Source organism: Alligator mississippiensis, chromosome 6 (genome assembly GCF_030867095.1).
Source record: "Alligator mississippiensis isolate rAllMis1 chromosome 6, rAllMis1, whole genome shotgun sequence".
Lineage (NCBI taxonomy): Eukaryota > Metazoa > Chordata > Crocodylia > Alligatoridae > Alligator > Alligator mississippiensis.
The window spans coordinates 65,209,222-65,226,302 of record NC_081829.1 but is presented as its reverse complement, the minus strand read 5'-3'; the positions used below and the strand labels follow the sequence as shown (position 1 = coordinate 65,226,302).

General features: G+C 44.7%; 1 protein-coding gene across 3 annotated transcripts in view; it reads left to right on the top strand.

The window, feature by feature from the left end:
• The window catches only part of PRKG1 (protein kinase cGMP-dependent 1), a 1,124,099-nt gene that overhangs the window by 77,414 nt on the left and 1,029,604 nt on the right, over positions 1 to 17,081 (top strand). Inside the window, exon 1 of one of the 3 annotated variants that reach the window (XM_019484294.2) lies at positions 12,287 to 13,115. The exons of 1 other annotated variant lie outside the window; for it this stretch is intronic. In XM_019484294.2, the coding sequence (XP_019339839.1) occupies positions 12,805 to 13,115 (311 nt within the window). In that variant the 5' untranslated portion in view covers positions 12,287 to 12,804. Of the gene's footprint in view, positions 1 to 12,286; positions 13,116 to 16,654; positions 16,791 to 17,081 lie in introns of those variants that run through there. One more of the 3 variants, XM_059729934.1, reaches the window with a different exon arrangement.

Genomic DNA, 17,081 nt, shown 5'->3' with positions numbered 1-17,081 from the left:
AGTACACAGTTTATGGTGGGTGGGATTAGAGGGAAGAAACAAGTGCACGCAGACTGCAAGCTATTACCATATAAGTGGCCTGGTTATTGCAAGGTGAAGATGAAACAGCTTGCCTGTCTATCAACAAATTGGTTCAGGGCAGGCAATGGATGAGATGGGGTGAAAACTTATATTGTGCAGTGAAATTTAGGGTCTGTTTTGAATATTATTACAAGCCTTCCAGAGCTTTCAATAGTATCTTTAGATTAAGTGTAGATATATAAATGAAGTAAAGCTATCATAATACGAGTTGCCTGTTGTCATTCTGATCACTACAACAAAAAGTATTGGAATGTAAATGAACTATTTTTTTAAAACACTGATTTAATCTGATTTGAATGTTAACAGTAAGGCAAAAATCAATGATAATATGGTTACACAAGTAATTTTTAAGCAATATTAATATCATACTGAAATGTATAATACCAGCTGTGGTTTTTGGATTGCATTTCTAACATAATTACGTATATTTGTATCCTTATTATTTTGTTTTTATATTGACATTAAATGACTCATTTATTGCTAAAAAGATGTACTATGAGCAGTTTTGGGTGCTGATATGAAATTGGAAAAACCAGACAGCAGAGGGCACAGTTGTACCTTTAGTTTTCTATTTCATACTTCCCAAGAAATTACCATTAAATAGCAGGAAAAAGAATCTGAAGAATGTAATGCCTGCCAAAGCGACAGACCATGTAAGGAAACATAGTGAAGGCTAAATACCCAGAGAAAGGGGAGGAGTAATATAAAGATTCAAATTGCATTATGCCAAATGAAAGAATTGAAATGAATCTAATTACTAAATACTATCTTTTTACTTAGAAAAACTGAAACCATATTATAAAAGATAAGCATTAGTGTATTCATAAAAATAGTGGCATTTTAAAAATTGTTCTGGAGTTAGTAATCTTATTTTTGAAAAGTAAAAATACAGAATAAATTCATGTTATGTTTATCATAATGCAGTTTTTCATTAGTTGTAAGATATTAATAATATTTATATTTTATATGTAAACAACATACATTCAATAATAGTGTCTCAAATGTTTTTGAAGCAACTTTTAGACTAGTCTTTGAACATAAATGTTTTACATGAAAACTATTGTAATTGGTTGGGGCAACCCACAAGTAAGATGTGGAAAATAAAGTACTGGTTTTGCCAAAATGAAGTCTTGCATAGAAAAAAAATAGACCACAATAGCTTAAGCCTCAAAGCAAAGATAATTAGAGCTAAAGCACATTTATTCCTTTTTAGGATGACTCTTTGCAAAAGTATTGTAATTATTTAAGAAATTTGCTGTAAGTGGGTAGTTATTTCCTAGGGATAAAATTTACCTCAGTCCCTATCTCTTATGTAGAAGGTATGAAGAAACTAGTTACAATTCCTGCTGATAGGATAGGGTATGGGCATCAAATGATGGTGGCTATCCAAGCTGAAGAATTTTCCTGTGAAGACACTCAGTTTTCTTGGAAACCTGCTAGAATGCTGGACATAAAAGAGATCTAGAGCCTATTGAGACTAGATACTTAAGTAAAAAATTATAATTGCATAAATCACATGAGTATTTTATTTCATTAATTGGTTTCTAAAAGGGAAGAAAACCTAAACTGATCTGCAAAAAAGAAGTATGGTGTACTTATATAAAGTACACATTGAAAATAGGGTTGGAATGTGTTTTTAGTCATTTGTGTTTCTCCTGTATGGTTCCATGTGTATATGGTGTATATAAAATGTAATAAATATGGAACAAATTTGTTCAGGTAAAAAGGCTATTTGCTTGTGATACATCAATCATAAAATATTTTTAAAGCATTGTTTATGTTGATATTGGTACCATAATAATGTTTATTACAAAACAGATTTCAAGTTTGTTATCTTGAAGACTGGATAAGCCAGTACAATACACCTGCCCCAATATGATGGTTGAATGGCAAGAGGAGAGAAGACACTGTTAGGTCTGAAAAGCTACTAGAGATGTGATGGTTCAGAACTAGAGATGCTAGGCACTAACAGCAGAGCCTCTTCCCTTGTGGGTTTGCACAGAGGGTAATGAAATGCCAGCCTGTGCTTCCTTAGCACAAGGAGATTAACTTGTATGAGTAGGAATGCTTAATACCCTGAAGAGTGGGGAATTCAGAATGCTTAATACCCTGAAGAATGGGGGAATCATAGCCCATCCAGGATACTGTCCCTGGAATACTGACTTCAGTCATAGGCTTCATTTAATGCAATATGCAAGGGTTAAGATGGAATGAGCAAGACTTCGACAATAACTATATATATTTTTGAAAGAGCCCTTCCTCATTCTTTGCAGTCTGTTAACATGCATTGGGTGATGCAGAGCTCTGTAAAGATATTAAGATGATGGTATACTAGCTATTTTGACAGGAAGGAAGAAGAAGCTTCACTTGTGTGAGATTCCTCTTTTGAATGGTGCTTCCTCTTTAAATAGTTTGTGCATTGGAATTGTTGAGAAGTTCTTATCCAGTGTCTGATTAAGTAGAAAAATGCAGCAAGTATTTGTTTGGGCAGTTTTCAGAATGACTAGCTGCTTAACATGCATCAAAGAGATTATTTAAGGTATCTGACTCATTTTAAAGAGTCTTGTAGACTTATCCAGTCTCCAAGACCATGAATCTCTTAGCTTTGCATTGAGTAGACTTATTCATGTGGTCAACCTTCTGCTTCAGGTTGAAAAAAAAAAAAAAAAGGACGACAACAAAAATGGCAGCTTAGGGGTATGAGGATATAAAATTGTACAGGGTTAAGGATCTTCTGTAACTGATAGCTTCTATTCCATTTGGCAACCTACTCCCTATGTTCACTTTGTGTCTCTGATGGGGCTCTGCAGACAATGGGTATTATTTTCTTTCCAAGGCTGTATACCCAAGGGGAAGGAGACAGAGGGTGTTTTTTAAAATTTTGGTTCAGTATATTGAACATAACGCTAGCAACTCTGTGAATAAAGCCTCTTACCCAGCTGAAAATTACATTTGGAAGAACAGAAGCTTACAAAAAGTGAGTCTTCCCCCTCCCCTCCCCCCACTTAGAATTGATGTTCAAAATGTGCAGGTTGTACAGGAATATTTCATGCAAAGGGTTCAAAGGCATTGAAGATTGTAGAGGGTCCATAACTTTTATAGCCAGGAAGGCAGTTTAGGTATCAATAATCTCTTTCTCTCTTTTTACTTGCAAGGGAAAAATATGTTTTTTAAGGACATAGTAATAGGACTTTGAAAGTATCCTTAACTGTGTGAATAAAACACTCATCTTGTATATCACAAATGTATTTTAGTATCATATTGCTTATAATATTTAAACTTTAAACTATTTATACATCTAATAAATCTGGTTAGTTTTGCCTGGGTGTTTCCTGTTCTCCTGTGGCCATGATCCAGGTGTGCAGGCAACCTTCTACTCACAAAAGTGAAGAAGTTTTCTGTCTTATAAAATACAATTAAAAAATATTGCCTCTGCAGTTGTTTGCTCTTGGGTGCTTTCTGTCTTCATGCTTTTTAACTTCTTTTGGGCAAAAGATCCATAAAGGAATATAAGAAATTGAAATTGGCTTTTATGGGGCAATGTAGACAAAGCATCAGAATCCGCTGTTTTGTAGATGACTGTGCTATTATACAGATTCATCTCTCTCCATTTTGCCTTGCATGATATAGGTAGTCATTTTTTTTTGTTATGTATGCCTCTAATGTGATATAAAAAGCTAAATATATTATCAACTATAGTGCAATATACTATTTTCTTTATCTCTGCAGCAAATATTTTTATTATTGTTAATGGAACTTTATATTTTCCCTTCATGTACTGTCTAGTGTTTTTCTACTCAAAATGATCCTTGCACTAGCATGACTTGCCTGGACTGGCAGACTGGAACAGTTGCACATTCTTTACAAATGCTGCCTCTAAATGTTCCTTACTGATAACTGAATCTATACGCTAAAAAATTTCTTGAATATTTATCCTGAGATACAATTAAATTAATAAATTTGGGATGTTAACATGATTTCTAGCACTTGGGACCCACTTGGGGTTTAAAATATAGTCTTCATTTGAAAAGAGTCTATCTTTGACTGCTGTAATTTCTCTTCTGTCCTTCAATTATGTCTAGAATGGAATATACATTCATTAATAGTACTTGCAAAGAGACGGAAGAAAGCCTTGAAACTACCTAAATTATGAGTAAAGGATGCTTGTATGTTTGTTTGTTTTTTCCTGAGGGAAATAGGGTAGAATACATTCCATGCCGTCACTAAAGAGATTGAACATTGCTATGAAGTTGGCCTTCGCAAGGGAGATTCCTACTATGAAGTAGTTATAGGGATCTCATTGTTAACTTCTAGGGTTGTTTTCTTTCCCAGTTGATTCTTCTGATTCATGCTATAGGACTGTGACTTCAAGAGGCAGTAGTGTGCTGTAGGGAATGAGGAGATCTACAGTGTGAGTGGCAGTTGCTGGAGGCATTGTGCCTGCGGACGACACAGGCAGGAAGAATCTTTTGAGAGCACTGAGAAATATGCTCAGAAATGTCAGCTGCTACACCCTTTTAAAAGGTGTAGTGTATGCTTTCCTGTTTCCAAGCAAATACTGTGCAGTTACAGTAAGAATATCCCTCCTCTTGCCATCCCTCCCCATCCCCTGTACTGCTAGAGAGAAGCATATTCTTTCTGGCTGTCCTCTGTCTAGGTACACAAGGGAGAGGCCACCTATTTTTCCCCCTGCTTCTGTATCTGTACACATCAACTGGAATTTAATTTATAAGATTTGTTTATTTTAAGGATATATATAATCTTAGGGTGTGATTTCAAATGACATAAACTAAGCGAGGTCAGAGCTAGTTAGTCCTCGCTGGGAGATTTTAAGTTAAAAACCAGATATAGTTGATGTTTCAGTAGGTGGCACTCTTTCCTCAGGACCCCAGCATGATGATAAGGAGCCCTGTGAAGTTAGAGGTAGCATCTCTCAGATGGAACACAATACTGTCTTTCACATGAAATGTAAAACAAAGTGCTGTTTGTCACTAAAGATACTCTAGCTTTTCTTCCCCCCTGGAATTCATGTATGAGTCGAATTGCAGTTTACATACTTAACTTCCTCCCTATCATTTTAGTAATATTGGTTCGTGGCTAGAGGGTCTTGCCCCTCCACTTAGGGTCAGACCGATTGCCATTTTTGGGTGGGGAAAGACTTTTACCCTGTGGCCAGATTGGTACAGACTGTGGATTATTTTTGCCTTTTTCTGTAGTTGGAGGCATGGCCCTCTGCCTGGGATTTCTTGAGTGTATATTCACGACCTTTTATAGAAGCTGGACTATGTTTGCACCATTTTACCTGTGGCAGTTTAGGGTTTTATTTCTTGTGTTGTGTCAGGGTTGACAGTAGTTTTATGAAGAGTTTAGATTATGGATCATATAAGGTGGCTTGAATAGGGATCCTGACTCAGGCACAGGATTGGACTAGATGACCTCTGGAGGTCCCTTCCACCCCTACTTCTCTATGATTCCTATGACTGGTCTTAATTTCTTGTTGGTATTACGGTGTTGCTGTCCACCATTGAATAGGTTATGTATTCCACATCATATATAATTCTGTTGTATTAGTGTCAGTGAGATATGTGATACACCTCTGTCAAATCTTGGCATGAATGTCTGACTGCTAGCAGGAAAATACTCCAAGCAATTCAAATCTCATGATCCCTGTTTTTCATGTAAAACTAGTTTGACCCCCTGCTAAGGATGGTTTGAAAAGGAGCCAATAACTGAACTTGAATTAATTAGACCAGAAAAAAAAACAACATCTTGAGGATAAATTCAGCCATGCATTCCTAGATAATGGTGGTACCTCGTAATGTTCTTGGCTTGTTCTTGCCAGAGAAGCTGCACCTCTTAGTGATCCAATTTGATGTTTTCGTTTTGATTGGATGTTCTTTTGAGATGGGTATTTTGGGGTTGGAGGATGGCAGTTTAGTGGGAATATTTGCAACATCTGGTGACAGATGATCCTTGAAGAAGGGTTTGGCCCAGATGCCATTTAAAAAAAATACAGAAGTCAGACACACAAATTTTCTAAGTAGATCAAAATCTGAATCTTATGTATGCTGGGGAAAGTGTGTGTATGTGTGTTTTCAAGAAGCATATGATTCGTACTTTTTAGCACAGATATGGAAGAGAGATTTCCTTAGGGGATGTGGGAGGGAGGGTCATTCTTTCAGGCTTATCAAATTATGGATATTTAAGTGCTGGTGGGGCTCAGGATTAGATACAATATAGACTTTGGGGTATACAAGAAATTTTCTTATTATAAAAAGTTTCAGCTGCATATTATGGCCAGGCTTAAATCTGTAGTTTGTCAATGAGGCTGTAGCATTCCAATTTTTCCTCCCTACAAGTTCCTTTTCTTTTTTTTGGTCATCACATTGGCAGTGAATATAAATTAGTATTTTTGGTGTAGCATCTACAGAAGATATTTATGGACAACTAGGAAGCCATTTTTAAATATCAGCTTGTTATGTTTTGGAATTTACCTGAATGTGGACTCCATTAACTGAAGGCCCTTTTGTCTATGTACCTTAATGCAACATTTCTCAACCCGTAGGTCATGACCCAAAAGTGGATCACAAGAATATGTGAAAGGGTAACGAACAAACTTTATAACTGGATTCTCCTTTAGAGGAGAAAAACATAGGAAACCATAGCTTTTCCCTTGCAGGCTAGCAGAGTTCCAGCCTGCAAGGGCTGCTTGTCCCTCCCTCTTCCCCCCACCCTGCCCCACACGCTGGGGGTGGGGTACAGTAGTTCAGGAGTGAAGGGCACTGGGTCAGGACTGACCATTGATGTGTACAAATGGGTCTGGCTACAAGCAAGGTTGAGAACTGCTGCCTTAATGTGCTGATATAGTTTACTATGTAATGTGGGGCTTGATAACCAGTACTTACGAAGGATTCCTCAACTGGAAGAGCAAGCAACATATTGTTAAATTAATAGGTGGAGAAGGTGTGGAGAATTGGGCTTAACTTTTTTATTTATTTATTTTAATGGGGTAGTACTGTAGATATCCCAAACACAGAATTGTTACTGAGAATACAAACAAGTTAATGTAATAAGAGCAGTAATACGAGCAAGAGGAGGAAATGTAAGAAATGTATTGATTTCACAATTGCCCTGTGGTCAACTGGGGACAGTAGAAGACGTGCTAATAGGCAAATATGTTAAGTCTTATGACATATTTGGCTGTTTGTGGAAATCTTTGGATTCTTTATCTAATGGTTATATAAAATATATGTGAATTTTGTTTAAATACACACAAACAAATCCAATATATTGTAATTTTTCACTCAAAAACTGTCATTGGATCTTAGTGTTGTAATGGGGACCATTAGAATCTCTCATTTTTATCCATAATTTCAGATTATATTAAAAATCTTTTAAAGTAATGATCTCATTTATTATTATAGCTTATGAAACTGAGAAGTAATTCCTGGGGTACAGTAAACTGAAGATGCAGAGTTTTAGAATAAGTATTGTCAATTATTTGTTCTAGAGTATCATAAGTGTGCATGATGCTTCATAAAGCATACCTGTCCTGACTGTTTACCTTTTTGCTAGCATTACTGCTGGGACAATTTATGGAGTTTTTATTTTTTACAAGTATTGTATAAGTTTTCACACCTAAGACATGAATTTGAGAAAATCTAAATAGTATTGTCTTATTATTTGTTTATTTTTATTCAAAAGTTGTGCAGGGTGGCAGTTAGTCATCTGAAATACTGTCTTGTTCATCTATGCATAAATATTTAGGAACAGTCAGCATGGATTCACCAAGGGTGAGTCATGCCTGACCAACCTGATTGCCTTCTATGATGAGATGACTGGCTCTGTGGATACAGGAAGAGCAGTGGACGCGATATGCCTTGACTTTAGCAAAGATTTTGACATGGTCTCCCACATATTCCTGCAAGCAAGCTAAGGAAGTATGGGTTGGATGAATGAACTGTAAGGTGGATAGAAAACTGGCTGGATCACCAGGTTTAGAAGGTAGTACTCAATGGCTTGATGCCAGATGGCATCCAGTAATAAAGTGGAGTGTCCTGGGGCTAGTTTTATTCTACATCTTCATCAATGACCAGGAAGATGGAATAAAGTGCACCCTCAGGAAGTTTGCAGATGACACCTAGCTGGGGGGGGGGGGGGGGGGGATAGTAGATAGGTTGGAGGGTAGGGATAGGATTCAGAGACCTAGACAAATTGGAGGATCAGCCCAAAATAAATCTCACGAGGTTCAATAAGAACACGTGCAAAGTCCTGCACTTAGGACAGAAGAATCCCATGTACCATTGCAGGCTGGGGATCAATTGGCTAAGTAGCAGCTCTGCAGAAAAGGACCTCGGGGTTACAGTGGACAATAAGCTGAATATGAGCCAACAGCATGCCTTTGTTGCACAGAAAGCAAGTGGCATACTGAGCTGCATTAGTAGGAAAATTGCCAACATATTGAGGAAAGTGATTTTCCCCCTTTATTTGGCACCAGTGAGACCAAATCTGGAGTACTGTGTCCAGTTTCGGGTCCACCACTGCAGGAAGGATGTGGACATATTGAAGAGAGTCAAGCAGAGGACAATGAAAATGCTTAGGGGGATGGGGCACATGACTTCTGAGGAAAGTCTGAGGGAGCTGGGCTTATTTAGTCTGGAGAAGAGGAGACGGAGAGGATTTAATAGCAGTCTTGAGCTACCTGAAGAGTGGTCCCAAAAAGGATGGAGCTGGACTGTTTTCAGTGGTGGCAGATGACACAATAAGGAACAATGGTCTCAAGTTGCAGTAAGGGAAGTTTAGGTTAGATATTAGGAAAAACTCTCTCACTAGGAAGGTAGTAAGACACTGGAATAGGTTACCTAGAGAGGTGTTGGAATCTCTGTAGTTGGAGGTTTTTAAGGCTCGGCTAGACATGGCTGGGATGAGCTAGTTGGGGCTGGTCCTGCTTTGAGCAGTGGGTTGGACTACATGCCTCCTGAGGTCCTTTCCAATCCTAATTTTTATGATTCTGTGTGTGGTACAGATACGGGGGGGTGATTGATTAACCCCTGGATCCGAGCAGGCCGGGGATGAAAGGGTTTGGAATCTTGTTTCCCTTTTTCTTTACTCTTCCCGCCCAAGAAGAATCCGAAGGCAAAATAACAAATGAATACTTTACTCACACTACTGAAGTACACGGACTCGCGCTGTTGATGTACAGAGTGTAGGCACCTTCAGTAAGAGTTACACCGTGGAGCACATAAATGCTCTGTTCACAATTCCGCGCCGGCAGTTCCCTTTTACAATAACTTCCAAAAACAAAACAAACTGTAGGGAACCCGAGAGCTCTTCTCGCATCCAAAAGATGCAATTAACCAATATGGGGGCGTCCGGGGGGGGAAAGGAGCCGTGGACGCAGGACCTCGGTGAGGGTGATCAAGCCTCTCAGATATTGTGTAGGTCCCGCCTTCTTTTTCGCGGGGTCTGCCTTTTATACTGCCCCAATAGCCAATGGAATCAGGTCTTTTTTCGCGCGCTCAACGGGCTGCATAAGCCGGGGATTTTGCTGCATGCACCAATCGCGCTGCTATTAGGCTGCACCCCGCTGCTTTCCCTACGCCGCGAGCATAACTTGCTCTCATGTCCGGCGTTTGGTCACCTTTTCTTTATCACACCGTGTTTCTGTGAAAACCACACAATGAAAAATTAAGTGTGTTTATTGAAAGAAGGGAACAGATACTACATTTGTTTTAACATTGGATTCTATACTGTATGCTTCAAGATTGCATCTGCCTTACTCATCTTTAAAGCAGGAATGTTGAGAGAGTAAATCGGGCCGACTGTGTTTAAGTGGGGGAAATAGATGGAGAAAGAGGTTCTGAAGTTAAAGCACTTAAAATGTCCATGTTTTGAAAAGATCAGCAAAATTATGGTAGTGTTAGAATGATTTTGTCACTGTGATGGCCCAGGAATTAAGAAATAAGTTAGTATTTCTGAGGGTGATACCTTTTATTGGACCGGCCTCAGAACTGGGATAATTAGACAAGCTTTAAAATGCAAGACATTCTTTGTCAACCAGATTTGAGAATGTCTTTCTCTAAAAAGCTTATCTGACTCTACCCCAACTATGCAGTTGGTCCAGTAAAAGATATCACCCTAAGAAATCCTTGTCTCTAGTAATATTATGTCTCTTATGCCTAACACACATGTGGCAAGACTTTCAACTGTGGCATTTTAAACTGAAATGCATTTAAAAAATGTGTAACTGTTTTTAATGTGCTTTGAAGAAATATATCAAGTACATCCTAGAAGATGGGTCAGAAAATATTAATGATCCAAATCCTTTTAAACATAGTATTCAATAAGGAATTTGTCATGTTTTTTCAGTTATTCATTTCCATCAATATTATAAAGAACTTCATTTGTAGGTGGAAAGCTGAGGCTCTGAAGTGAGTCAAATATCGGTATTTAGGAGTAGAATAATATATAAGTTGAATCTAACTGAGCCTTGTCCATTTTCACCCAAAAGCACTAAACTGTACTATAAAAGCAGAGAACAAAATTAGACACTCCACTCCATAAAAAAAACCCTTTTGAATCCTGATTCAGACCAGTGCATGAGTTCTGCAAAAATCCATTTCTTATATCCTGCCCCTGTCAGCTTTAGCTTCTCATTTCTTGGGTTCTTAATGCCTGAAAGAAGAGCAGAAACAGGCATTCCTAATGCACTGAAAACATGTTAACTTCAGCTATCCATGAACACAGCAAAACCCCATATCTAGCACCTGGACGCAGCTGGACTATAGCAGTATTTATCCCACCCCCCAAAGCTATATAATCCAAACAGAAAACAAGTATAACCACTCCTGTTTCACACAGCCAGCACTTAAGTTCTGCTGCATTTTGCTGTTTTATGGTGCCAAACCACTAATTGTACAGTCAAAACACTTTCCCTTCTACAACAGAAAAACCTGTGCTTTGACACATCCTGTGCAAGCCATAAGAAAAACACTTATTTGGCACCTGGATGTTGCTGGACCAGGCCCCTTCTATTGCCTAAGTGTAGAAATCAAATGTTAGTGCTTCGTCCTAGCACATGCATGTTTGATAAATCATGCTTGATAAATCCAAATGTGCACCTGGATGGAGCAGTTTAAGCCAGCGTACCAGTGTACCAGTATAGGGATTTTTCTCTGGAAGTAGTTGCATGTGTTTTGTTATTTAGATTACAGTATGGGGGAGGGGAGGAAGGCAAAGGGGAAAAGGGACCAACACTTGCCAGGAGTAAGTAGGATTCCTCTTCCAGACAGGATTTTTTATTTTTACGGGACAACTGAAATTGTATGATGGCTCTTGAAAATTGGTAAAACCAAGGAATTGTAAGTGGTGTTCAGCCAGGATTTGGTTGGGTTTGCACTGTTCGGTGAAGTAGAAAGATACTCATTCTCTACCGAGCTAGTGAAATAGGAAAGATAGGAACTAAGTAAATCTGGATCTGCAGGATTTTGGTACAGATGCCATTTTGATGCCTTTGTTGTCGGATGTATCTAATTGAGATACTTGGGGCTTGCACCCTGGGAGCAGCTAGCCATGTTCTTTCTTCAAGCAGTGTTTATTTGGGTGATTACTGTCAGAACTGGTCCAGTTCAGTAGCATTAAGATGACATCTGGTTTGGAAGCACCCTGTAACCAGGATGTGTGACATGCCTGCTTTTTGGCTTTAGGGGTGGGACTGTGCCTGTGGGGTCCAGTGCTATGTTCCAGACCAGAGTTTCACTGTGCCTGGGGCAGGGGCTGCCAGGCTTTCCTTTGGTGGGGCAGGAGGTCCTCCCTGCTCCCCACACACCGGGTAGAGTTGGAGGAAGCTGGGCTTGCCCTGTTGAGCTTCCCACCACAGGAGCAAAGCTTGTGCTTGTGTATGTCTGCACCCTAGGGCTTCAGCTCCCCCCAGATCACTGGAACTCGAAGGCTTTGCTCCCTAGCAGTGCTTGTTGCCTGGTTTTCCTGACGGAGACTTAAGGAGTAAACAGACAGGAGTGCAAAGCCGGCCGGGGATGCCCAGGCAAAGCGGGGGCGTGTGAAGAGGACCGTGGGGGCAGCGGAGATCGTGGTTCGTGGCCGGTTTCCAGGGGCAAGGCAGGCACATGTGAAATGCTGCGCCTCGCCTGAAAGCCCGAGCTGTGAGCGGCAGGGTCTGCCCCTCCGCCGCGGGCTGGAGCTCGGCTCGGCTCGGCTGCGCTGGCCCCGGAGCGGCCCCCCCGGTGCCAGAGGCAGAGGGAAAGTGCATGTGCTACGGCATCCTGCAGACGCCCCTTTCCTCCGTGCCCCCTCCCCCTCGGTGAGTGTGTGCCTCTCTCCAGTCTTAGCCTGACGCAGGCAGATCGAAATCACCTTTCACGCCCCAGCCTTCAGCGGAGTGGCGCCGCTGGGTTTCCCTTTCGGATTATGCCTCTAATCCTCCTCCCATAACCGAGCGCGGAGCGCGGCCAAGTCACCCCGGCGCGGCGCGGCGCGGCGCGGCTCTGCTCGGCGCGGCGCGGCGTGGCGCGGCTCGGCGCAGGCTGCCGGCTGGGGGCTGGGGGCGTGCTTCAGGGGCGAGCGGCATTTGCCGGCGGCAGGTCGATCCGGAGCGATCGGCAAAGTTGGCCGAAGTGGGAGGCAGCGGCCACTTGGGGGAAAGTTGCCGGGAGCGCAGCGGACGAGCCAGGCTCCGAGGCAGGAGCCGGCGGGCCGAGGAGGAGCATGGGCACTTTGCGGGATTTACAGTACGCGCTGCAGGAGAAGATCGAGGAGCTGAGGCAGCGGGATGCTCTCATCGACGAGCTGGAGCTGGAGTTGGATCAGAAGGACGAGCTGATCCAGAAGCTGCAGAACGAGCTGGACAAGTACCGCTCCGTGATCCGGCCCGCCACGCAGCAGGCGCAGCAGCAGGGCTCCGGCACCTTGCAGGGCGAGCAGCGGACCAAGCGGCAGGCGATCTCCGCCGAGCCCACCGCCTTTGACATCCAGGACCTCAGCCATGTCACCCTTCCCTTCTACCCCAAGAGCCCACAGTAAGCAGGGGTTAAGCGTTGTGTGCATCTGGCATCCTGTCTTTGGTCCTTCAGTGGTCTGTATTGTCTGTCCATCCACTTGTCCAGGCGAGTCCCTGCACCTCCCGCTTGCCGTGTCTGTTCTCCTGCCCGCGGCTGAGCCCGCGGGTAACGCTGCGGGCCGCTCCGGGGGCTGCCCTGTCTGTCTCGTGCCCTGTGTGTTTCCGCATTGCTGCTGCCTCCTGCGCCTCTCGCCTTTCCTCCCGCTCCTCGTCCCGGCGCGGCGGGGCCGTGCTGTGCGCTCCCGCGGGGCCGCGGCTCGGGGTCCCCCCGGGGTCGCGGGGCAGGGCAGGGGGAGCCGGGCTAGAGCTGCTGCTCCCTGCCCGCTTGCACACACCGTCCTCCGGGCCTCACAGCTCAGCCTCGAGCCTGCGGGAAGAGCCCGGCGCGCTTTGAAACAATGGGCGAGCGGAGCCCCGCGGTGCCCTGCTCCGGGAGCGCGGCTGCAGCTTGTTTCCTCGCCGGCTGCTCCGTCTCCCACCCGCCATCCCTTGTGTGCGTAGCTGAGCGCTGTCATCTGGCAGCTGACACCTTGCGGCCGCCCTCCTGCGTCCCCGGGCGGAAAAAACATCTTCTCTTTGGCGCCTCGGGCGGCCTCAGCCTTGTGCCCTTCCCGGCCGGGGTGAGGAGCCGCTCCCGGGGGAGGGAAAGCCGGCGGCCGGGCGGGGGCGTCCAGCCAGCAGAGCCCGCGGCTCCTGCCCCGGCTCCACACCGCCTCAGGGAAATCGCTTGGGTTTTTTGGGCGAACACCTGTTGAGGGACGAGGCCTTCTCTACTCCCCAAGTTTGGAGAGAGGGTGGGGAAGGCAGACAACGGCCAGGTGTGCGGACAGTTTATAGCCCTGGAGCCCGTCATTAGGTCTTATGGAGGGCTCTGGAGTAATAGGCATCAGGCGATTGATTGTAGTAGGAAGGAGAATGAGGAGGCAAGAGTGGGGTGAGCAAGGATCAGTCTACACAAGATAGAGCTTGTCTTCAGACTCCCTCCAAGTCCTGCTGGAAGTGATCCACAGCTTGGCAGGCAGGGGGATGTGGAGTGACTGGGGAGGTAGAGCTGAGGAGCCCCGGGCAGCTGTGGGGATTTCCTTCTTGGCTGAAGTTCGGTTCAACTAGGGACCAGCCCAGAGGGAAGATCTCGAGGCTGGAAACCTGTGCGGTGTTTTCATCGCATTCACGGTCTAAGCAACACCCTTTCTCCCACAGTTGTTGTGTCCTCTCCACCCTGCTGGTTGGGAGCTTTTCAGGGGGGAAAAGCCCTGCACGGCTATCTTTCTGCAACTATATGTTGCTTGTCCCCAGAAGAAAGGGTGAAGGGAAAGTTTGTAAGAAATCTCTTTTTTAAAGCTTTTAAATAAGTCTGTCCTGGTTTTACACTTCCCATCAAAGACTATGCAAACTGATATGGTTTTCTCCATTAAAACACAAGGAATATCACATCCCCCACACTACTTAATTATCTCTATAGCTACCCAATAAACCTTGATGTATTTGGTTCAATCATCATGAAAAAGCTTGTATACTTTTTAATTCACTTCTTACATCAAAACACATCAGGAGCAGCTTCATTTCTTATCAGCATGATGATCTCAGAACCAGTCAGGTTGAAAATAAATGCATTTTGTGTTGAGTGTAAGTGTTTTACAGCTGAACACTCAGAATTAGGATATTCTTCATACCGTAAGGTAAGAAGTGGTGTGGATGAGCAAAATCTCCTAGCTGAAGTGCCATTTGCTAGCAATAAACATAATTGTATATCCTTTTTCTATTAGATTCAGATCAGTGCCTGCCTAATGTTCTTTTTAATTATTTTGTGTGCCCAAACACATTTGTCTCATCTAGAGTCGTCAAATTTGTCTCATTAAGAGTTAAGGCTTGGGATCCCTTGCTTGGGAGATGGCTTTTTGCTGCTCGAACTAGTCATACATAGGCTGGAAGGCGAGAAGGGACCTCATTAAGTCAAATCTGATGTTTATGGCTGACATTTTCCTAGCGGTATTAGCGACTGGCGGAAGGAGGGGAGGGATTTCTTTTTCATAACTTGGTTTGTTGTTAAGCCGCTTCTTGTAGTAGCTCTTTTTCCATGCAGGCATGTGAAACAGGGCAGTCCTTGTAGCTTGTCATGACACGTGGTCAGGGCCTTCCTTTTGGTTTGCGTGGGCTTTTCTCTTGAAAAGCTTTTGAAGACTGACTTACCCCCATGAAAAAGAACAGTTTGCAGAGCAATCAAATGAAAATACAAGTTCCTTTCTTACTGCAGCCGGATGGAGGGACTGGGAGCTGCAGAACTGATCTGGAAATGTGCAAGGGAGCTGTGGACTCACAGAATTGATCCTTCTTGGAAAGTAGTGCCCTGGAGTAGCATTTAACAGGAAATGAAAGGAGCTTAAATGAGAAATCGGGTCATTGATTATTTACCGTCCCCTGTTGCAGTTCAATGTCACCCACCTTCCTATAGACCCCCTGGTTTGTGATGCCTTAGCATCAGCCCTGTTTTAAATCTATGAAACCCACACATGCATTTCATATTAGTTTTAAATATGTTAATTCCAAGGCTTTCGGCAGCTTGTGAAATCATGTCAAGTTTAGTACCCCTGCTTTCAAAAAACAGAACTGAGATAGAAAGTGTTGTTCAGAGTCGACAAAAAAAATGTCTCCCCGGTACTTAAGGATCACGTTGTGTACAAGGTTATAAGCAATTCTGATGTAGTCATGAGAGTCAGCACGAAGAGATTTAATTCACTGTGTTCAGCAGCTACTGCCAGGGTTTTACATAATCACATCACAACACAGTAGTCTTCCAGCATCCTTCTACTGAGGGGATGCATTCAAAAGATGCACTCCTCCCTTCCTCCCACCTGCTTTCGGGGCCTCTTGAGTAAGGCCAGGGTCGTGGGTTCCCAGCTGTAGCTTGCCCGAGTGGTTCAGAGCCATGTCTTGAATCAGTCTCTTCAGCAGTCGCGGAACGTGGCTGCAGCGCGTGGCTCGGAGTGCCTGCAGGACGTGAGCACCAGGGCATTGTGTAGGCTCGAGGTAGCCGCAGGATTGCATTTTAATCAGCTCAGACAGGGGACTGCTGCCTTCCGAGGCCGTCCGCACGTCCTGCCGTTCACTGTCTCCAGCCCCGCGTGGCCGGTACCCAGCCCCCTCTCCCTTAGCTGCGATGCCCGTGGGCTGCGGGAGTCCTGCGCGCCCTGTGCCCCAGCGCGGGGACACGAAGGGCCACTCGGCCCGGGCCGGGCGCAGCGGTCTGGCTCCGGGCTGCGCGGGAGGCCGCGCTTCCTCCCGGCCGCTCAGCAACGGAGGGGCCGCGGTCTCCTAGCAACCGGTGTCTCCGCTCGGCCGCCGCTCCCGGCTGGCCCCGGAGGAGCCGGGACGGCCCGTGCGCTGCGCTGCGCTGCGCCCCGGCTCGGCTCGGCTCGGCTGCCCCCCGCCCCCGCCGGGCCGCAAGGGCCGGCCCGGCTCCCCCCTGCCCTCCGCCCGGGGCGCGGGGCCCGCGCTGCCCCCTGCGCCTGGGGCCCGGGCCGGCGGCACTCGCTGGGCGGGCGGCGGCCCCGGGGCCCGGCGGGGTCGTGTGAGGGGAAGGCGCTCCCTCTTCCCACCAGACGAAGTTTTTCCACAGATATTTTGCCCTTTTAAGGTAAATGGCCGGGACTCGGATGTGATGAGCCGCCTGCTCCAGCAGCCAGGAAAGCAGCAGGGCCAGCACGCTCCGGCCCCTGCCCTGGCTGCCCGCAAACGTGGCCCGCTGGTTGCCCCGGGAAGGGCCCCCCAAAGCCTCCGCTGCTGGAGAAGCAGCAGAGAAAGGTGGTGGGAGACCCAGGGGAGGCATCTGGGCAGGGATGAGGGGGAAGGAGGAGGAGTAAAATCCTGAATCTTGGCAGCTAGTGGCAGTGCTGACTGTTTTTGGCTCCAGGCTCTAGTGTCCCAC